At 31.3% G+C, this 24,061-nt stretch overlaps 1 protein-coding gene and 1 long non-coding RNA gene across 11 annotated transcripts in view; one reads left to right on the forward strand and one right to left on the reverse strand.

Annotated features, from left to right (window-relative positions):
- The window catches only part of PRKACB (protein kinase cAMP-activated catalytic subunit beta), a 112,041-nt gene that overhangs the window by 63,923 nt on the left and 24,057 nt on the right, over window positions 1–24,061 (forward strand). For 4 of the 9 annotated variants that reach the window (XM_077905218.1, XM_077905209.1, XM_077905215.1 and 1 more), the window contains exons 2-5: window positions 12,764–12,825; window positions 15,234–15,362; window positions 21,127–21,225; window positions 22,245–22,327. In XM_077905218.1, coding sequence (XP_077761344.1) covers window positions 12,764–12,825; window positions 15,234–15,362; window positions 21,127–21,225; window positions 22,245–22,327 — 373 coding nt within the window. Of the gene's footprint in view, window positions 1–6,749; window positions 6,774–8,455; window positions 8,480–12,763; window positions 12,826–15,233; window positions 15,363–21,126; window positions 21,226–22,244; window positions 22,328–24,061 lie in introns of all 9 variants that reach the window. The other 5 variants (XM_077905210.1, XM_077905211.1, XM_077905212.1 and 2 more) reach the window with 3 other exon arrangements.
- LOC144318341 (uncharacterized) overlaps window positions 1–24,061 on the reverse strand; it is a 68,366-nt gene that overhangs the window by 20,200 nt on the left and 24,105 nt on the right. For both annotated transcript variants that reach the window (XR_013384211.1, XR_013384210.1), the window contains 5 exons: window positions 21,569–21,827; window positions 20,300–20,359; window positions 18,636–18,899; window positions 16,339–16,489; window positions 10,562–10,853 (listed from right to left, as the gene is read on the reverse strand). This is a non-coding gene — a long non-coding RNA (uncharacterized LOC144318341). The remainder of the gene's footprint in view (window positions 1–10,561; window positions 10,854–16,338; window positions 16,490–18,635; window positions 18,900–20,299; window positions 20,360–21,568; window positions 21,828–24,061) is intronic.

A 24,061-nucleotide genomic window follows, 5' to 3' on the forward strand; every position in this document is an offset into this window, starting at 1 on the left:
CTTTTAACTATAGTTCACTGAGAAATAAAGATTTAATAATGAAATAAATATGTGCATTTTGGTTTTGGAGGCTTTGTTAAAATTTTTCAGAGATACTTTTTCGGGGGAAATAATTTGTTACAAAAGTACGTTTGTGATCATTAGTTTCCTTTTTTTGTTTTTGTAATATTACTTTTTTTTAAAACATTTCCATAAATGTTTTTTGAGAAAATATCCTACAGTATATACTGCAGTTTATCATAGGGTAAAAGCTGTTCACTTTAAGCCAAACCTGCAGCTAAAAATAGATATCCTGTTGTTAGAGTGAGAAATATTTGCTTAGAGCATAATTCATTAGCATCTTTTTGCTTAACTAAAAAGAGGATGTTTGTAAGTTAATCTTTGATTCCGGTACATTTTTAGAAGGGCTATATTGTTTTTCTTATAACAGTCTATAATTTACACTTAAGGGATTTGGAATTGGAATCCAGAACCTGAGAGAGTTGGATTTTTCCTATATAATGATAGAATTCAAAATAAATATAAATATACCTTTTCTTCCATAATTGGAGATCACTTCATTGCCAGTAAATATTTTTTTATCCTGCTGCCATAAAATATAAGCCTCTTCAACAGTTAGATATTTGTTTACAAAATGATATTAGACATTAAAGGACATTTTTATATGCAAGATATTAAGAATTGTTATTGTTATTTTCCTGTTAGTAGATAGATTCTTCTAATCTACTGTTTTAAATTTGGGCTAATATTACAAAATCAACATGTTAACATTCCTTAGGATTTCTATGGATATCAAAATTGAATATACCTGGTTATCATACTTAAAATGTTAGATTTCTTTGACTCTGGCCAATGAGTGTTTTCTCTTTGAAAGTTTGGTTTAAGACAGAATTTTTAGGTTACCACTGTGGCATTCTAGAGGTTTTACAGTTGGATGTATTGGTTTTAGCTAAAGAAAATTGTTGCTGCTTTTCTATTACTTGTTTCCCTTTGAAGAATCTATGGATTATTCCAATAATATTTGATATATTTGACCATATTGGCTTGTCCTTATAGGACTCTTAGTAGACAGAATGTCTACAATGACATTCTGACTTTTTCAATCTTGTCCAATTTCATCTAATTTTACTCCTGTCCTAAGTAATTACAAGCATTAGCCATTTCAAAATATGGGAAATCACAGTGAAGCATAATTTTATTTGTAAAAATAAACAAATGCTGGTCCTTTTTACCTGAGTTTATAGCTATACATGTGGTATTTATATGCATGTGGTATTTTTCTATTTAAAAAGCTACTCTTTCTCCTTCCTGCCTATTAAGTGTCAGGTTTCTCTGAGAATCTATCTTTGGCCCTCTCTTAATGCTGTATTCTCTCTAAATGATCTCATCCATGCCCACATCTTCAGTTGTTACCTGAACATTCAACCCAAACGTGAATTTTCTCTTTCCATCCCGAATCTACTCCTTTTTCATTGATTCTCATTTCTGTTAATGATCCCCGTGCCCATGTGGGAACTTAAAACAGAAACTACGGTAATTCCTAACTTGTTTTTAATCCCACCCCAGGAAGGCACTCTGTCATTAATTTCTATTGATTCAATCAGAAATCACTCAATTTTCTCTAGTCACCCTAACACTTGGAATGCTTAAGATTAGGCATTCTGTATATTCTCAGTCCTCTTCTGGTAATTGCTTCACTAGCTTCTCAGCTTCCACTTTAATATCCCTCCAGACGGACATATAACATGCTGCCATTTTTAAAATCCCAATGTGCATATTTCATAACCCAACATGAAAACTTCCAGCTATTCCTTATTTTCTCTAAGATAATGAAAGTAAGACATGTAGGATCAATGACCTGCCTTTCTGGCTTTACTTATCTACATCTCTCTCATCAAATTTTGATCTGCCCATACTATACTACATATTATTCCTTGCTACTTTTTCATAGTTATATCCTCTATCATAAAAATTATGAAAGCCAGCTATGGTTTTCAGTGCCTTCATCATTGGCTCTATAGAGTTAGGTGATTCTCCTATAGTCCTAAAACAGACTTATAAACTATAACAATTATTTGTAGTATACTGAAATTATGTACTAAGCATGTTGGTTTCCAGTCTCCAAACTTTGAACTCCTTAAGTCACAGGTAGTGCTGAGTTAATCTCTGTGTTTCCAGAAGTGCAAATGTAGTTAAGTTACCCCAGTGTACCAAATGTAGTAATGAATTCATAAATTCTTATAAAATAAATGAATGATTAAAAATTACCCATATTTGAGTACTTTTCTTATCAATGAAAAATATCAGTCATATGTTTTATTTTTTTATTCATATGCTTATCAGAATAGAACTAGCACCCTTATTTGAAAATTCCAGAAGAGAACTCTTATTGGCCTCACTGCAGTGGAGGGCAGATCTCTGAAGAAGGTTAACTTTTATGAATGACACAAAAGTTAAAGACTTGAGCAAAAAGCATTTATATCACTGCCCTTTCTAGGTCTCTGTTTTCTAGATTAAAGATATAAGAACACAAAACTGGAAGAAGTGTATCAGTTCTAGAATTAAGAAAGTGTACTTGCCCAGAAATACACAGTATCAGATTGAAGATCAGACACCAAAGTCTGTTTTACTTGAGTAGCTTAGCCTTCATGGAAAATTAATAAATAATACTTTCACCCCCACTAACTTGGAGGGATGGATGAAGTTAGAAGAAAAACTGGGGGAGATGAGTAGAAGATCCAACACTAGTGATTACTTTCATTTTAAAACAGTTATGGGACAGCCAAGAATTTGTTAGCCTATTCCAAGCTGAAAATGTGAAAACTTAAAAAAATACAGCAGGGCTCTTCCCTGATGTGGTGGGCATCACCACCAGCAAAAAACCCTATAGTCCTGGCTCCATTCCCATTTCTGAGAGTCTCTGAATTATTTAACTGATAATATGTACTAATCAAAGGGTCTGAGAAGTTGACTCTAACATACCAAAATAGGAGGTGAGAGGATCTATCTTATGTGGGGGCATTTGTAAAGTTTTGAAAGGTTTCTCATTGTTTATAAATGGATAAACAAGAAGAGCAACAACATGGAGTCTATGAATGAGATTATGCATCATTAAAGGATAAATCACAGACTTCAAGAGGAAAAGAGTAGTGAACTTATATTTAGAAAATATGTTGGAGAGAGTTTAAAAGTAAGAAATTACAGTAGTATCTGTGTTGAATTCTTAAAAATTCCAAGTGAACATAAATGTGTGTTCACTTGAAAGATAAGATTTAAAAAAAAAAAGACAAGAAAGTAAGACAAAAAAGAACTGGCCAACAGGCAAGAAAAAAAAAGAAATTATTAGGATTGGTTTTAAGAAAATGAACCTGGCATTTGCAGAACATAAAGCTGCATTAGAAGCAATAAAGAGCAAAATAATCACTGCAGAAAAGCAAATTAATGATGTGGAGAACTCAGTTGATAAAACCTATCAGAATCTAGGGGGAATGGACAGGTTAAAAATTATGAGGTAAAAATATGTTGAGTAGGAAACTCTACACAATTGAATGAATACCATTCCTTCAGAACAGACCATGACTAATAAAATAGTAATAATAAAAAATATGATTCAGGGAAACTTCTTAGTTGAAAAAAAAAAAAAAACCTGATCTATAGCTTCAATGAGCTCATTATCTTTTGACAAAGATTAACAGAAACACCAACACCTAAATATATCCTGATAGAAGTTTTGAATTTCAAAGATAGAAAACTCTACAAACTAGTTATCTTTGCATCTTGCAACTTAATACAAAGCTTGTCTTAAAAAGGAAAAATATCCAACATTTTAGATTAGATAGTTTGAAGTTTTCTAAAACAAAAATTAATGATAATACAACAGCATCTAGAAATGTAAATAAAATATAACAAGCATCCCTTTGCATGAATACCTGAATTTACAAGAATATGATAGAAATCCTTAGTGTACAAAAAGTGGAGTGGTAAATTGAAACCATAGTTGTCAAGAGGAGCATATTTTGACTACCCTGAGGAGATTTTCATACCTTGGCTAACCAAGGAGCTTTCATTTTAAATGATCTCACAGAGACAGAAGATAATTTACTCAATCCATGCATCTTGGGATTTTTTAGACTCCTACATGAAGCTAGGATCTTCAAAGGATTGTAACCTCAGTGAAAACATAGAAAATAAACCCTCTCCACTGATACATGGAGAAAATAAGGAAGCTTGTATTTCTTGGCTTAGATTCCTGGGGACATGGGAGGAAGGAGTATGTGTGCATGTGTGTGGGATGCCTCTCCCGAGAGTTTGTAATCAACTGCTTCTCTAGTAAATTTCATGTTTTAATCTCTATTAATTATGTAGCCTAAGAATCACCAATAAAATAAAATACATTATTGTAACAGTCCCAGACTAGTAACATCTGCTGAATGCCAGGCAGAAGCTAATATAAAATATATCCTCAAGTCGAGCCCTGCAGGTTTCTCACAGATAAAGCCCAACTGAACTTTAAATTCACAATCCAGAATCAAACTAGATACACATACACATCTACTACAAACAATATTCAGCAGACACAGTGGGATCATACCCTTCCAAGATGTCAGGGAGTGGAATTGTTACAAACTACCATTTAAAATTAATAATCACATAAAAAAGAAATATAAAATGAGAAAAAAAGAGATTATGCATCTCTAACAAAACCTCAAAACATAGAAAACAAAATTGACCCATTTAGAAAAGGAGAAATTGTAAATATGTAAGATTCATGGGTATTTATAGAAAACTCTCACTCACTAGTTGGAGGATATGCAGATATATATAGAACACTTACAAAACTGACTATACAACTAAATATATTCAAAATATTTTAAAGAATTGATATATAGACCATGATCTCTGATCACAAAGCAACTAAATTTAAACAGTAAAAAAGACTTAACAGATTAACAAACACAAATATTACATTTAATGATTTAAAAAATTCAAATAACTCAGGTCACGAATACACTCAAAATATAAAATTAAAATTCATGTGTATGAAACCTTGTGGGGTGCAGCTAAAGTGGATTTAGAGACAAATTTTTAAATGCTTATATCAGGAAAGAAGAAAGACATTAATGATTTAAGTATTCAAGTAAATAAGTTAGAGTAAGCACAACATGGTTCATCCAAAGAAGAAAAAACTAATGAAGATGAGCAAAACTCAGTAAAATAGAAACTTAAAATCCATCAGAACTAAAGGTTCATGGGAAAGACTTAAAAGAACTGATGAGAACTCTACCTATTTAAAATGTAATCATAATTAAAATCTTCATTCAAAACTCAACAGAATTAAGACTGGGCAGTCAAGTTCTAGGATATAGTCAAAGAACAAAAGTGTCAGCCTTGTACAAAATCTTCCAAAGAATTGAAAAAGAGGAGAAACTCTAAAATTTATTTATTGAGTCAAGTATAGCTTTACAATGTATGGGAAAAGAAAATTAATTAGAAACATTTTCTCTGAAGTTAGAAACGGGAAAAGGATGCTCATTGTCTGTTTCTGTACAGTATTGAACTGTTAGTCATAACCTGCAAAATAAGACAAAAAAAATGGAGGGAACAAAATTGTCGTCATTCACAGATGACAGGTGATTTTCTGCAGAGAGAATTCAAGAGAATCTACCAGTGTTATTTTAGAATTAATAAAAGAGTTTGACAGTTAAATAAGATCAATATATAAACATCAACCATACATAAGCAATAAACAAATGGTAATTTTTAAAAAATTCCCCCATTTACAATAGTAACCCAAACTCTAAAGACCAGGAATACAATAGTATAATAAGACTTGTAAGGGAAAAAATTACCATGCAATTTTGAGTCATTTATAGCTGTAAATTTAAAGTTTTTATTTCAAAATCCTACGGGGAATATCTCTAATCAAACATGACTTAGATGGCCTAGAAAATCCACAGCATCCCTAAATCAAGAGCAACTTGGGAGAAGAAGCATGTACATGTCATTAGTTGTGAATGACATGTGGATTCATGGTATATCCATCTCTCCAAGAATACTAATTAAATAAATAAATGTGTTTCTGTAATTTGATTATTTAAATATATATATTTCACAAAAAACTTTATTTTTTTAACAGTTTAGTGAAAGTCAGTTATACTGTTCACTTGTAACCAAGACTTTATAAGGAATTAACAATAAAAAAGCATAAGAAAAAAGAAGAGTAAAATAGATATTGCAATAGGAAATATAGTTTTTATTGCTTATTAAATTTCTAAACAGCCATTCATGTTTGACTTTATGCAAGACTAAATGATATCTCAGATAGCAAAATTAGGCATGGTCCCAATCCACTGAAATGCATAAATACAACTGTAGTAATTAAAGTTGTTTTTTATACTCACTATCCTTTTTAAGATTCCAGTGAACTTGCTCTGAGTGATACATGCTTAAGTATGGTGAAGCAAATAAAGTGTCCCTTCAATAAAGTGAACACAACTGGTCTTCACATTAAAGGGAAAGAATATGAGATTTCATTAACACATGTCCAGAACAGGGTTTGGTTGGTTAAAAAATATATATTTCCAGAGAATGTGTTGTAATCCTTATATGTAACACTTTTAAATATGTATGCCCAAGTATTTTTCATTCTATACATAAATATACTAATGAACATATATGAATGGGTTACTTCTTGTGGGTATGCTATGTGTTATTTAATCTATTTAACTTATTTATTCTTTTTGATCAAGCACGCAAATCATCAGAAGCATCTGGTAGGAAACCATTTTTTACAGAATAATTCTGTTGCTTTGTTGCTGTAAATTGGAATTTTATTAGGTATTTTGTGGCAACTAGAATGTTTTATATTTAGTTTACTGAAAATATTTGTAGTACAGTGTATGTGTGTGGGGGTTATTCTTCGAAATAACAATTGAAGAGCTCCAAAGAGGTGGGTGTTTGATATAGGGATGGCATAAGACAGACTATTACACTCAACTAGATTTACACTTTCCAGAGGTTTTGGAAGGTATTGTACTCTTCTATTTTTGTTCATAGAACTTGCTCTTTTCATAGCAAGTTTCCATCCCTCAGTTTCCATCCTGTTCTGTGCTTTCTGATGGATATATACTAAATAACTCTTAAGTAGACTAATGCTGTCATTAAGATAAAGGAGGAGGATGAAAATAATTTAATTGCAAAGAGGCCCATGAATTACAGTCTGTTCCGTGAAAAAAAAATTTAACTATTATTACAAAAATATATATTAAGAAACATACCATTGTTTATAGTACCTAATACTTTTTCTTTTCCTAATGGGAAATTTTAGAGGAATAGCCCTCTTCCCTGTTCCCTACGTAGATAGCCATAAAGGTTTAAACCAGGCCTCAAATTCCTCATGGTTAAATGCTCCTTACTCCATCTGGCCCCCTCTTCCTTAGCAAATGATCTTGCCTCCTGTTTCCCAGAAGAAATAGAGTCTAGCAATTGTGAATAACTCAGTTTACTCTCATTCCTTCCTACACATTGAAAAGCATCCCCATGGCAAATAGTTACTCTCATGATTGGGAGTACCTATATACACTTCACCCCTCACTGTTGCTACACACTTCTAACCCTATGCTGCAGCTATCCAAGTCAGTTGCCATTGCTGGATAAGCCATGCTGCTTCCTCTATAGCTTTTATACAAGATCATTCCAGCCTAGATCTTCTTCCTTAACTGTTTCTATTGGAGGAACTCTGTCCTTGAAGACTCAGCATAAATGCTGTATCCTCTTATGCCCTACTTTACCTAAGAATTTCCTCTTTTGAGCTCTTGTAGTACCTTATAATTTCCTTAGTTGTAATCTTTGACATGGCATTATAATGGTTCAGCTGTCTCCCCATTAGCTTCTCACTTCTTTAACAGTGAAGATATGTTTATTCTTTGTAGTATTCCCAAAGCCTAGCTCAGTGTCTGGCACCACTAAACAGTGCTATTCAATAAATGTTGAAAGATGGTTAAATTAGCACCAAGAAATTAAATGCCTGACAGACACTAATGTCTTTCAAAAGGGAATTAGAAAGTGTTATAATTACTAGTGTCATTCCTACAGTGGATTTTCAAATAAATAATAGGAGTCCAGGGATGGCATTGCAATAGTTGCAGGATGTGTATTTCAGTATACACTACTTAACATTATTAGCGCTATTGCTATGAGAGTTAAAGTTTTTGTTAGTTGTTTAGGGAGAATTAGAATGGTATTGATTTTGACACTAAACAAAAATTACTGATAGAATTTCTTAACAATTTAATTTTAAAAAGCCCTCTTTGAATATGTCAAAAAACTGAGTTTCCATATTAATGTTTTCTGTACATAATACTCTGAGAATTGTGTATAGGTGACATCATGCTAATATGTTGTTTTTTGTGAGTGTTATTTAATCATTGTTTAATTTATTTTTTTGGGATACCAGCTTGCTCCTCTTCAGAAGTATCTGGTAGGCAACTACTTTTTAATAAAACAAATGTTACCTTTAAACTTTTTATTTGGTTGTTTGCAAGTTGTTCTGCTCCTCATAAGTTATGTTTTTATAAAGTATACAGTTAATTAAATATTTTAGTTGATAGAGGAAATGGTTTAGTGTTGAGTTGAATGTATAGAAATGTTTTATATGGCAGTTTCTTACGTGATATTTTAGAAACAATAACCATAACACTGTAAAGTAGTGGGAGTTGTATAGGGTAGCAGAAGACAGATTAATACACACCACTTAAATTAGATAATCCAGGTTAATGAATGGGTTTTCTTCAAAGAAAATATACTGTTGTAAATTTTTGAACAATACAGCTAATATTTTCATTGGATATTTACGCTACAAAGTTTATAATCTGTATTGCTCTATTTTCTCTTTATTTTTTCTGACATCCATTAAATAAAGTTGTGTTTTTATTGTAAAAGATATGTTAAAAAGGGAGGTGATATCTTATTACAAAGAAACCGAAGAACTTAACATCAAAGTAGTTGTAATCTGTATAGTAATAGATTTCTAAACTCTTCTTACAACCATGAATGACAACCTCTTTTAAGCATTAGATAATGGCATACTATAACTAATAACATGCTCTTTTTATAATAAGCAGTAATGTAAGTATATTTAACACATTCCAAAAGTGCCTAATAAATATATTTACTAAATGTAATTAGTGAAGCATTCTTATTCATTGTAGGATTATCTGCATAACATGGAGTAAATATATGCCTTACTTGACGTTTTAATGAATTTTCCTAAATGAACTTTGTAATCTAGTTTTTAAGCTGTGTCCCGTGTATCAGTATATTCAAAACTATTTTGAGGGCAATAAGAATTAAATTTTTTATGTACTTGTGGAAACACATAAAAACTGTCACTTCATTTCTTCTTTCTTTATCTCATGAGTGTGGGTAATCATTCAGTCCTATTTGTGGGAATAGATTCCTTTGGTATACTCATTTATTTTGAATGCAATGTGATATCTTTAAAGAATAAGATAGATAAGAAAATAAATTTTTTTGGAAATATATATAATTGAACTGTATACTCCTAGGGAGAAATTGATTTAATTTTTCATATGTCCTTTTCATTTTCTGTAGTCCATTATTGACCAGTACAGAATAAAATATATTTGCAGAAAAATTCTTCATTGAAATCTTTTCCTAAGGAGAGTTACTAATCACCATTAGGTACTTAGTTACCCATAATCATGTACCTAAGAAGTATTAGAGCCAACATTCTAACTCAGATATGCCAACTTCCAAAACTTACGGTTGTTTCAGGATATCAGAATGGTTCAAATGCTTAAATATAGATATTATGCACATATTAGAGTACAAGAAGAAAACCAGATAATTTGAGAACTTCAGGTATATGCTTTATAGAGAACTCTGGATTGTATGTACTGCAATATTTGAATTTGGCTGTCTTTCTCACTACTCATTTTGTTAATTAGCTGCCAACTCCTTATGTCAGTGGATATCAATTTTTTAAATAACCAGAGAAAAACATTTAGAAAGTAAAATTCACCACCATCTAAAAATAGTAAAAACCAAAGCGAATATAAGTGGTTCTAGATTGCCTATTGTTTTAGAGCTTATTTATAACCCAGCATATTGTAAAATATTTTATTTCTGGTGTTTATACTTATAACGTATATTTGGTTAACTTCTATTTTTACAGAGTTCACTATACTCCTCTTTGCATCTAAATAATGCACATATGAACTAGAGAGTTTATGTGTCTACATATACTTAAGTGACAAAAAATGTTTCAGGAATAGAGTTTGCTTCATGGATCTGTTTAATGACATTATAACTAATACTTATGCTTACTCTAAAAGGGTATCTCTTTATTTGTTGAAATAATTCACAAAATTTAATATCTTTGATTCCTACTACCCATTTCTGATCATTTTCATGTAAGACCTTTTTGAGAACTGTTACTTTCTATAACATTACTTAGCAGTGAACTGGAATATTGATGAGTACAGAGACTATTTCAAAGAATTTCCTGAATATCCTCTTAGTGAATGAAATTAAGTAGTACCTAAAATTTTTCTTCTAGCTCATACACGAAGCAGGGAAAAGGAAATTTTCCTTCAGTGTAGTCTTTGGCAAATACCGACAGTCCTTCCTTTGACCAGTTACTTTTTTCTTTTTTCTTCTTTTTTTTCCAGTTACTTTTTTCTTAACTCCAGATCCACTTAGCAGGAAGTGACAGGAGAAGCTGAAACGGATGTTAGGATTTTTCTTTCTTTCTCTTTCTCTTCCTTGTCTCCAAATTATCTATACTCATGCAGGCATCTGGAGAGTTTATACCACAACTTGATGTGCAAGTTCTATAAATAGAAGATAACCAAAAATACTTTTCAAAAGAAATCAAATGTATATTTTGAGAATTATAAGTTGTTGTTTCTTAAAAGCCACAGTTGCATTTAGCAGGATTATGTTTTTAATTTATTATAGCTGTCATCTGTAAGTCAGTGCTATTGCAAATATGTCTGCTCCATGAAAAGAATAAATAAATAAAATGAAATTAAATACAATCTTCTAAAACCACTCTTCTTCAGTTGTAACTAGTACATTAACTTTTAGAAGTAGGATGACTTCAACCATCATAAACTGAAAATGTAAGACTTTTCCACCCCCAAATCCACCCTCAGGAAGAATTAGTTCATATTTGCATAATTAGGTACAATTATTTGATTCATTGTTTTGGTGGATGAGCTTTTTATACAAAGAGAAGATTCTACTTTTGAAATTTATTTTTCTCAAATTTTCTAAAATAGGTATTTTGAGAGTATTTTACAGCAAAATACATGTGACAGTTTATATGAAGTAGTAAAATAATGTCTTCAGAAATGAACACTCCAGTGTTACTTAAAAACTAGTATCTGCTCTTGGTGCTTGTCATCACCATTTTGAAATCTCAAAACATCGAGAATGCCAACAGCCTTTTTTGGTTAGCAGCAGTGTTTTGGCAAAGGTACTTTACAAAGGTAAAGGATGAAATAATAATGTATATCTTAAAATGCCTGCCTCACTTTAATTACACTACATTGTTAGATGATCTTATCAAAGATTTGTGAGTCCCTCACTTCCACTATTAGCTTTGTCTTTTCTTCTTCATCATCATCATCATCATCATCATCATCATTTCTGAAGTAAATGCCAGTGTTCCACTCTAAGTTCATTTTGCCAAACTTTGTACTATTTCAACACCACTTAAATTCTATTGTCTTCTTTATTTATAGATTTAGATATCAGGAAAATATTGGGAATTTCCAAACAAAAGAAACACTAAAATAAGTACTTCTTGAAAGACCAGGTTTGCTCTCATACCTGACTGTAGGAACAAGAATACATTATGCTAATGATGCTTATCTCTGGAATCTTTTTCCTATTTGTTTTTAAACTCTAAGTCATTTTGTAAACAGAAGTCAATATGGAAACTTTGTGAAAAGAAAATGAAAAAGGAAAACTTTTGAATGGTTTATCATTTAACAAATCCTAAAACTTCAAACCACAGTTTGCTAATGTACTATTATTATTGATCACTAGATAAACATCTGTTTTTGAATGCTTTATATTAGTGTTCATTTTAAATTAGGCATTCAGGCATTTAGTTTTGCTCAAATTTAGAATGAGATTTTGTAAGCTGTTTGGATGGGGGTTTTTTTGGTATTTTGTTCTTTTTTTTTTTTTCAGTCTTTGTGGGTATCCTTTATGTGTTGCCTTTGTTTTTTCCTTTTCTTTCTACTCTCGGTAGAGAAAACACAAATCTAATAACATAAATCCTTATACCTGAAAACAGCCTTTTATCAAAGTTAACTCAGTTATATTTGAAATTCCACCAATCAATGAGTTCATCCAGATGTCTTCAGTTCTTATATTTAATAGCTTTGTTAATATCACTGCTGGCTTATTTACAATTAATATTTTGTCCTAGATTGATTTCTAGCTTTATTACATTACTTTCAGATATGTTTTCAGGAACAGTATTTTTATTATTAGATTTGAATTATGAAAGTGATCCCCATATAGAATAGTATTAGAGATCCTTAAAAATTGAAAATATTTGCTTCTTGTTTAGAGGAATTAAATAGTTCTCTAGTTTATCATGGGTATGAATATATGTTTCATGGTAACAATAGTTGACTAAGTTTGTTTTTAAAGTATATTTACATGTAATATAAATATTCTTACAAGATAAAATTTGTTTTTGTTTTTGTTTTAATTATATTTTCAGTGAAAGAGTTTCTAGCCAAAGCCAAAGAAGACTTTCTAAAGAAATGGGAAAATCCTGCTCCGGTAAGGAATATTTAAAATTTTCTACAATTTATAAGTCCTGTTATATAAAATCATGATTCTTGCCCAGGTAATTTACTACTTCAGAAACTGTAAAACAGCATTAAACTTTCAAGTCGCATTTTTTTTTTTAAGATTTTATTTATTTATTCATGAGAATACACAGAGAGGAGAGAGAGAGAGGCGGAGACACAGGCAGAGGGAGAAGCAGGCTCCATGCAGGGAGCCTGACATGGGACTTGATCCTGGGTCTCTAGAATCAGGCCCGGGGCTGTAGGTGGTGCTGAACCGCTGAGCCACCAGGGCTGCCCTCAAGTCGCATTTTAAAAAGTAAGCTTAACATAGTAATTTTGCCATAATATTATCATAACATGTTTTATTTTGCTAATAAATTTATGTATGCCAAAATTGGAGAAGGAACTGATTTCCATTACAATATGTGATTATAAATTTTGATACTAATTATAAGCAGCTACAAACTCTTGAAATTTTTAAATGTATAGTAACTTTGATTTGTGCCTTTGATAGCATTTTTTTTTTTTTTTAATTACAACAGCAGGGATACTATTGTGCAGTTTCAAAATCTTAATGACAAATGCTTGGCTATTGGCAACATAGCAGTACAAAGAGTTCCATTTTCATAAACACTGGATGGGGTAAATTCTATATAACTTAAGTACTTTACATTGTAACTGAGACCTAAAAACTGTGAATAAAAAGAGCCATTTATATTTGCCACAAAAATCTCTTTTCAGAGTTATAATTAATGAACTTTAATACTAGATTAAATTTTGAACACCTATTTTCCTACCACAAAAATTTTTATTTCAAATACCTTTTTCACTAAAAATACTTAATTCTAAACATTATTTTTTATACCACCATTCTTTATGAAGACACTAAGAGTAAAAGCATTACTTATATTTTAAAACATAGTCACTCTCGTGGTCATAAAAAGTTTGACATTATCTAATATGTAATACTGAGAAAGGTGAGGAAGATGGCACATTTGTATGAAAAGCAATAATTAGCAAAAAGAGATGTTCTGTTTGTTTCCTATTACTTAAATGTGTTTCCATTATTTAGTTGGGAACTATATTAAACATTTCAATTTGTGTTGCTAAAACCAAAAAAAATAAGCATTAATCTATAATATTAATTCAATCAGAATTATAAGGGCTTTTCCTTTCTACATTGATATAGAATCTCATACCAATTTAAAATCGTTAGAAATTTGAAATTAAATTTAATGAAACAAGTTTTTTTTGTAAGTAAAAACTTAGAGCTGCTTGCTGTCTCTGTAATGATTCAGCAAGAAACTATGCTAGGTCTCCAAAGGCAAGCTTTGATTTGTGATAAAGTCCAACTATAGCGAACTGCAGTAACTATCCAGATTTCTTTTATGTGAATCACATTACATCATATTTTTCTCAAGCTAAAAACCATACAGACTGACCCTTGCAAATATTTTTTTCCAAGATTTTCATGAAGATCTTTGTAATGAAAACCTATTAAACAGATGGGTCAGCACTTACTACTTGTGGCTATTTAGCACATAATTTCTTCCTAGTAATTTTCATTTTGTGGCAGCAACAAATTCAATAGATTGATGCCTCCAATTCTTTGCTTCTATGCTATAGTCAAAGCCAAACAAAGATGTTTGCTCTCATAACAAAGCATCTATTGAAGGAGAAAGAGACTGATTATTGTTCTGGGACTCTGACTTTCGGTTATCTTTGTGGGATTGAGGAACTCTTCTTTCCTTATTATTACTGTTTTAGGTAATACCAGGTTATTATAACATTAGAGAAAGAGCCATTAGGATCTTTCATGCTGTTATTATCTAGTCCATATAGCCATTAGGATCTTTCATGCTGTTATTATCTAGTCCATATAAGCTTGTATAAAGATAGAAATGAAGTAAGATAGTGTGCTTCCTTCTGAGGTAACTCCAGTGAATGGACTCCGTCCCTCAGTTTACCTATTCATTAGAATTATTTGTGAGTACACTGAGACTATATGGCTTCCACGATTGTCTTTGTCAGTATAGTGCTGGTCAGTTTGTAATTATTAAAATACAGAACTAATTTATTAAAAGTCTAATACTAGGAATTCATATTGGAATTTATTATGATCTTTAATATTTAAGCTTAGGCTTTTATTTCCTCTCATTACTGTTATACTTTGTTTTGCAATATAATTCTCTTTTCAAATATTAGATCCTTTCTTATTCAAAGGGAAAAATAGAACCAAAAGCCTGAAATCTCAGTAGTTTTTGTATTGCTTTTAAATGGATAGTTTTAAATTAAATTATCTCTTCTGATTATATATAACTAAATCTATTATAGTTATTTATAATCTTTTGATAATTTCTAATTTTAAAGTTCATTTTCTTTTCCATGTATATGTAGAATAATGCCGGGTTGGAGGATTTTGAAAGGAAAAAAACCCTTGGAACAGGTTCATTTGGAAGAGTCATGTTGGTGAAACATAAAGCCACTGAACAGTATTATGCCATGAAGATCTTAGATAAGCAGAAGGTTAGTGTATTTGTCTTTATTTACCTGAAAGGTAAATTCAGTTTTATCAGCTAGATTTTATTAAACAGATGCAATATAATGACTTTCCGTTGATACCTTCAGATAATTATTGCATTTAATTTTCATTCTTATTTATTATGACTATATGAAACATAGTTAATAGTTAAGTATATAGGGATACATTATTTCAATAATTATATAATAGGTGAATGTTTACTATCAAAATATTGAATTGAACATGTAAAGAACAGGCATCTCTAATACATACTGCCTTGTGGAAAATGCAGGGATCTGTTGTACTTGATCTTTAGATTGAAGTAACAGAAACTTAGTGAGATTTTTAATGGCTTATTTTGATTGACAGTAGAAGCCCTTTGTTTAACATGATTGAGTTTGCTGAATTTAAAATGCCAGTCAAGCCAGAGAAAAAGTTGGAATAGTAATACAGTAAAAAATACCAAATGATTATGTTGTACCCTGAACCTAATATAGTGTTAAATGTCAATTATATCTCAGTAAAATGGTTAAATCATTTTGAGAAAACAGTTTTTAAGTTTTTACCACATATTAGAGTATCTAATGAATCAGGATGTCTGAATTATTCATGCTTTAAACTTCTGTTTTTCTGGCAATCACGTACAACTAAGGGAACATAAAAAATGGTAAATCTTGCTATATTATAGATATTATGTTCCCAAGAATGACAGTTTGGCTTACTGGAATGTAGGAAAATGTGGAGTAAATAGTACTGAGCTAGTAGTTAGGGTTACAGATAGTGAGTGGCTAGACTGATGCTGTCTAGTAGAAATATAATGTGAACCACATAAGTAATTTAAAATTTTTAGTAGCCACATTTTAAAAAGTAAAAAGAAATAGATGAAATCAATCTTAATAGGCTGTATTTAGCCCAATATGTCTAAAATATTATCATTGCAACATTTAGTTAATATAAAAATGGAGATATTTTACTTCATACCAAGTCTTCAGTATCTGATGTATGTATTACACTAACAGTACATCTCCATTCAGATTAGCCACATTTCAAGTGTTAAATAACCACATATGGCTAGTAGTTGCCATGTTGAACAGCACAGCATTAGACTGATCTTAAGTTCCACTCCAAACTGCTGTAAAACAAAAAACAAATTTAACCTCCAACATAAAAAGGAGTAATGACTTAAATCTCTCTAAAATTAAATATACCTATACACACATTTTATTGTGCATCTTTGTGTACTGCCCTTTTTTCATAACTTTTTTAACCATGCTTCCTGAAAAAATAGTTTAATCACTCTATTCACCAAGTCACTTCCTCTTAATTCTTTAACCCACAACAATTTAAATGTCTCCTCGTTTATCTCTTGCCTCTTGCTACTCCACTGAAATGGCTCTGCCAAGGGTCACCAATCCAGTGGCCTAATCAACAAAACCAGTGGGTTCTTTTTGCTCATCTTCTATGACATTTTACAGCCTATCCACTCTCCTGACCACTCCCTTAAAACTGTTTTGTCCCTGGACTTCTGTGACCCCTTGTTCTTATAATTATGCTCCTGCCTTTTTGGGCTCTTCTTTTTTATATGCCTTTTCCTATTATTTTTTCCTGTCTACTCTTTAAAGATTGCTAATCTCAATCTCTGGACTATCCCCTCTTCTTGTTTTCATGTTCTACACCTTCTCCCTCTGTACTGTCCAGGCTTCAATTCTTCCTTGAACTCTACACCTTTAATTTGTACAATATGACCACAAAGCTCTGACAGATCGACTAGTTCATGCTCTGATTTTCTAGATGAGGTCATTGGGTCTCGGAGAGAGTAAGTTACTTATGCACTTATGTTAGTAGCACACAAAATTCTAAATATTTTTATTTAAATCAAATCTTTTTTATTAAACCTGTCATTAAAATATTGTCTGGATAGTCCTAATATTTTGTTATCTTTCTTAAGGAATTAATAGAATATGCTTTAGTCATAAAATATTAAAAGGATTACATAATATGCCATTTTCATGTTTAAAATATTTAGGGAAGAAGCTTTTAGTTCCTTTTTTTCTCTCTCTTGACAAGACAGTGATTTGTTAAGTAAATTACTGAGGTTACTTCATAGATAAATCATGGTAAAAGAGTATTTCCTAGAAGAATAGTTGCAACTCTATGTCATTTCTGCTATGGCAGTGTTCTGAATCTATTCATAATTAGGACAAAGATTTTATATCCTGAATTTTTTCAAATTTATTTATTTGAATTTGCAAAGATAAGTAATGAAATAACACTCCATAATCACCTTATTTTCTGTTAATGAAGTCACAAACCCTTCAATTTTGGCATCTCCTGTCTTAGGGTGTATGGGTTAAGGGGAAGAAAATCAGTGCAGAAATTAAGGAAATCGTATTTCTTCATTCCGTACATTATATCAGGCATTGCTAGGAGCTTTATATTTACTATATCAGTGAATTTTCACAATTCTGTGTGACATTAATCTCCCTTTTAAGACAATAACCTTTCTATTTAATTAGGTTTTCTAAAATCAAACAGGCTAATAAGATAAACCAAGAATTTGACTAGTTTGGTCTGATTTCTGTGTTTCTACTTCTTGTTAATTTTTCCTTTAAAATGTATTTGTTACCCTTAAGATCCTTTCTACCACCACCTAGTTTGGTCCCTTTAACATTAACTGGGCTTTCACAATAACATCTTAATTTCCACAACCCCAGACTTTTCACCTTCTATATATTACTTTCCTCACTGCCAAAAACGTTTTTCTTACCATATCATATAATTTTATTTACTCACTCAAAAAGCTTCCTAATATTTACTAAATAAAAGCAGAACTCTGCATCTAACTCACAAACTCTTCATAACTTTCTTCCATACTCTGCCATAGTCTTATTTAACTCTGTTCTACATGTCCTCTATTCTCTACTTTTCTGATTGAAACTTGACCCCCAGGAGTATACAGTGCCATGCTGGGTGGCCTGGGGGAGCATGTGATGATATATAGGCCATCTTCCTTATCAGTAACTCAAGTATTTGACTAAAGAAAAAAAAATAGCCGATAAGTATAATCATTTGTAAAATCTTTTAAATATATATATTTAAACTAACAGAAATATTAAGAAGTAAATGTAAATTTTATATGCATTTTGAAAATAAAATATGGACTAAACCCTTAGGATTACTTGTTATTTTTTCTCTGTCATATAGGGGTATTTCAGTACCAAATCTTGAGAAGCATTATCCTAAGCTATTCTCAGTTGAAACTAGCACCTCAGACTTACCTTTGTGTATTACCCCCCCCCTTCAGGTAACGGTTCCAGATATTAATCTTGACTGCAGTATCTCCTCTTTCTTTTCCTAATCTTTGTTATGTATTCATCTGTAAGGCCCAGCTGAACTCTCACCCCTTTACATGGATTATAAAAACAATTGACATTTTTTGAGCTTTTACTGTGTGCCAGGCACTGTGTTAATCACTTCACATGCACTTTGTGACAGTCACTTTTAAAGTAGGTATTATTATCAACATTTTACAGATGAAGAATCTGGAATTAGAAAGATTATGTAAAAAAAGTAAATAAATAAATAAATAAATAAATAAATAAATAAATAAAAATTAAATTAAAAAAAGAAAGATTATGTATCAGGCCTAACTTAAACATTTTCTTGTATAATGTTATAACATTATAACTTTCATTTGGCAATTATTCACATATTAATATTCACACATTCATATACCATACTTCCAAATAGATTCTATGCAGCATTAAGGCAGACATTTCCTTGTCTTTATCTCAATTGCATTATTATGCCTTGTATGTAGTAGTAGCACATTTAAAAGTAAATTAGATTTTAATTAGTTAACTTATTAAACCAACTTAAAAATTAACTAGGCATTGCCAGTTCATATATCATATATATATGTATATATATATATCTCATTTATTTCTGTTTTTAATTGTTATGCCCTACATACACATAGTTGGCTTAGAGCTATAATGCAGAAAGCCTATATATTGCAGTTTTTATTACTTATTTCAAAGGAAACACATTGTCAATGCCTAACTAAAAACTTACTGTATCATAATATACAGAAATAAACAATGTGAAATATCTAGACAATGAAATATTATTTAGCACTCAAAAGAAATGAGCTGTCAATCCATGAAAAGACATGTAGGAACTTTAAATGTATATTACTAAGTGAAAGAAGCCAATCTGAAAAGGCTGAATACTGTATGATTCCAACTTTATGACATTCTAGAAAAGGCAAAACTATGGAGATGGTAAAAAGATCAGTGATTGTCTGGGGTGATAGGGAGGAAGGGATGATTAAATGGAGCACAGAGAAATTTTAGGACAGTGAAAGTACTCTGTATGGTATTAGAACAGTTACACACATGTCATTTTCCATTTGTCCAAACCCACAGAATGTACAACACCAAGAGTAAACCCTGGTATAAACTATGGACTCTGGGTGGTAAAGGTGTGTCAGTATAGGTTCATCACTTGTAACAAATGTACCACTCTGGTGGGGGAGGATATTGATAGTGCAGGTGACTATACATGTGTGGGGACAGGAGTCTCATGGAAAATTTCTGCTCAATTCTACTGTGAACCCGAAACTGCTTAAAAAAAAAAAAAAGATAAATACAAAGCAAGAATAATTATCTAGCTAATGTCACATAATTTATTGTGATAAGTATGGACTAAATAGTTCTGTAACTAGTTAGAAATTGGATGGTAGTGGTCCAACTACCCCTATTACAGATTTTAAAAACCCTGATATCCTAAGAATTGAAATAACATCTCCAAAGTCATAAAACTACTTGATTAGAAGGCCTAGATTAGAATACAGATATTCTGACTCTCAGTTAAGTATTCTTTGCTCAATATTACTTTTATAATGGAATTGTATATACTAATAACTGGGTGGTATCTTTACCTTTTTTATTGATGTTCAACTTCTTGAATTTTGTGACTATCCCACACTGACAGTAAGCCTCTAGCAAAAAAGAATGCCACATTTTAATGACTTACACATATACTGGACAATTATTTATAACTCCCTAAGGTCACCTTTTCTTAAATATAGAATCACATGTGATAGAAGCATAGTCTTCATGAAGATAAGTTGCTTTCCCTGCTATGTATTTGAGTGGACAATCCAAAGGAGGCTTGATTAATCCTAAATGAGCAATTTGTTTTAAAGACATAGTTGGGTTTTTGCCAGTATTTTGTGTCCTCTCTTGTAGCTACACAAATTGAAGTTTCAGAATTTAATCTTGTATTTATTCAGGTATTAGGAAATGAACAGATTGTTCATTTTTACCTACTGTTTTTCAATTATTGGCTTTTCCTCAATCCTTAATTTCCTTGCTGATCTTCTGAAGACTTAAAATCAATACCTACTTACTGCAGTGATTTGTACCAACTACTTTAGTGGACTGACTGTAAGTCATTAGGAGCTAGTATTTTCACCTACTAATTTTTTAAGTAATGTACTAGGAGTCTGTTTCTTTTTAGCTCTTGCTTCTTGACTGAAAAATCGTTGACCTTCTTAAGACCAAATTTTAAATCTTCAGTTAGGTTTTTCATTTGAATCTGATAAACCTCCTTGGTCGTTATTATCATCCTTACCAACTTAGTGATTTTGCTTATCCAAGCTCATTATTATATGAAAAGCATTTTATTTAAATTTTTTCTTTTAAAATTATAGTAAGTTTTAAATTCTGTTCAAGTATATTAAATATATTTATCTCTCAATTACAGGTTGTTAAACTGAAGCAAATAGAGCACACCTTGAATGAGAAAAGAATATTACAGGCAGTGAATTTTCCTTTTCTTGTTCGACTGGAGTACTCTTTTAAGGTAGATTTTACAGTATTCAAATAAAATACTCTTATTTATATATATTTTTAAAAATCTGAAACTGTCATAGGATTTTAAGCCACATCATAAACCTGGAGAATATGAATAAACAAAAAAGGGATATATTTAGATTTTTTGTAATTAAATGCTATTGCACTTATAAACTTAGGTTAACATTTGAAAAAGTTTTGGTTCTCCCTAGGAAAATTTTTAAAGGTAATGTGTAATTTTTCATGAAATGGTATTATAAATTCAAATATTTCAATTTATCAAAATCCATAGAAATATCTTATTAATATCTTAAGTGGTTCTTATACTCATGCAAATGAATATACATACATACCTTCCTTTTTAACCTTTTCTGACACAATCTTAACCATCTTTTCCTTAGTAATTTGTGTTCTACTCTTTCCATTTATATAAGGCAGAACACTCTTTGGTCTTCCATTCAAGTGTCTCACAAGGTTGTACAAGATTTATTCTTGAAGTTGGCAGCTTTTCAGCTCTTTAGAATAATACTTGGCATCTCTGCAATATTAGGTCATATGAATGATTTTAAACATTTTCCTTTTCCTCTGTTATTCTTTAAATCAGATGAATACCTGTATATTTAGGATGATGTTAAAATTAATCTCTCTGACCTAATTTAGTACATAAAATGTAAACATTCTTACTTTTTCAAATTGCTATTTTAACTGTTATTCCTTTTTATGCACTATAGCATTAAGTCATTGCCTTAATGTCTAATTGTTAAATAGTTAGTGTTCTCTGCAAAGTCAGGAACAGCAAAAATCTGAGACTAATTTGTGTTAAGAATACTAGGAGAAAAAAAATGAATTCCCCATTGTAGAAAAATTAGAGCATCTTCCCTTTATTCTCTCCTTCCCAATGTTAGTAATCTCTCAGGTGGATTTTTAAATTTGTCTTTTTCTAATTGAACATGGTGTTATTTTAAAATATTTTCTTAAAATAATCTAGGTTTCATAATTTTTATTTATTTATTCTTTATTTGTTGATAGGATAATTCTAATTTATACATGGTTATGGAATATGTCCCTGGGGGTGAAATGTTTTCACATCTAAGAAGAATTGGAAGGTTCAGGTAACTAATATTTTATCCTCCTCAAATCTTTATATCCTGTGTTTATTTATTTATTTTTAAGATTTTATTTATTTATTCAGAGACACGGAAGGAGAGAGGCAGAGACATAAGCAGAGGAAGAAGCAGGCTCCATGTAGGGAGCCTGATGTGGGACTCGATCCTGGAACTCCAGGATCATGCCCTGAGTGAAAGGCAGATGACCAACCACTGAGCCACCCAGGCATCCCCATTGTGTTTGTTTAAAACCAAATTTTTAAGTTATTGCTGATGATAACAATTTATTTCATTTAATTTAGTAGGACGTTAGCTATCTGATGAATTACGTAGAAACATTAGTAAGAGGTCACACCATACTGAGTTTTAAAAATCAAATGAAGGGCACCTGGATGGCCCAGTCAGTTAAGCATCTGCCTTGGCTCAGATCAGGATCCTAAGGTCCTGGGATTGAGCCCCTCAGGCCCCCTACTCAGTGGGGAGTCTCTGTCTCCTCCTTCTGCCCTTCTCCTACTCTTACAAATAAATAAAAATATTTAAAATAAATAAATAAAAATAAAATGAAGCACCATGATACCCTTGTAAATATGCTACCATTGGTAGGCATTATGAAGGCCTATTATTTAAAGAATTTTCAGAAGATGCAAAAAAATTAATTTAAACATACTGGCATTAAAAAAATAAACATGCTGGCATTAATTGAACAAATATTAATAATACAACTCTGGGGAAGAGGTTTATGTAAAGATGAAGATGAATATATAGAAAAGATAGTAACAGTATCATAGTGATGAGATTATAAAAGTTTGTTTCACACAAATTTAATTTTCCTTAAAGTTATTGCTACGTTGTTTTAAGTAAACATATATATGTGTGTGTGTATGTATGTATATATATATATTTTATATATATAAAATATATATACCTATTTTAAAGAGTTTGTTCTTTATCATTAGGTGTTTTTTGTTTGTTTGTTTTAAAGATTTTATTTATTTATTCATGAAAGACACAAAGAGAGAGAGAGAGAGGCAGAGACACAGGCAGAGGGAGAAGCAGACTCCATGCAGGGAGCCCAATGTGGGACTTGATCCCGGGACTCCAGGATCACGCCCCAGGCTGAAGGCAGGCGCCAAACCACTGAGCCACCCAGGGATCCCCTGTTCTTTATCATTAGGTTATTGCTTACAAGGCTACACAGTTTTTAAAATAGATTCAGTTAACTTTACTTGTGCGTGATAGTCTGTAAGCTACTACTGTTCATTAGTAATCACTAATAGAATGAAGTTGAAACCCAGAGCAGGTCCAGCTTCATTTAGCACATTATCTGTTGGCATGATGAAAGTACATTCAAGAGTTCAAACTGTTGATGATGATAATCCAATTCAGAAAAGAAGATGATGATAGACTCAGATTATCACAAGATCATATTCAATTATGGGCCAACATTAGAGTTACTTTAGTTATCTGAGGCCTAAGCCAAAATTTATTGACCTAATATGATAAGGCACCTAATATGTATCAGGCATTATGTCTGTTTATTTTTAATGATTGCTTTCACCTACTGTTGTCCATTCTCCTACTACCCTTGTTCATACAGGCCCAGACTCCTCAGATTGCCTCATGATAATTCAAAGCTTTATATTGAAGCACTACACCTAAACCTGTCTTCAAATAATATTTTGTCCATTTTCTATAATTACTAAATTCTTCCCTTTGCAACTCCCCACACTCCTATTTCTT

This window comes from Canis aureus, chromosome 8, assembly GCF_053574225.1.
Source record: "Canis aureus isolate CA01 chromosome 8, VMU_Caureus_v.1.0, whole genome shotgun sequence".
Lineage (NCBI taxonomy): Eukaryota > Metazoa > Chordata > Mammalia > Carnivora > Canidae > Canis > Canis aureus.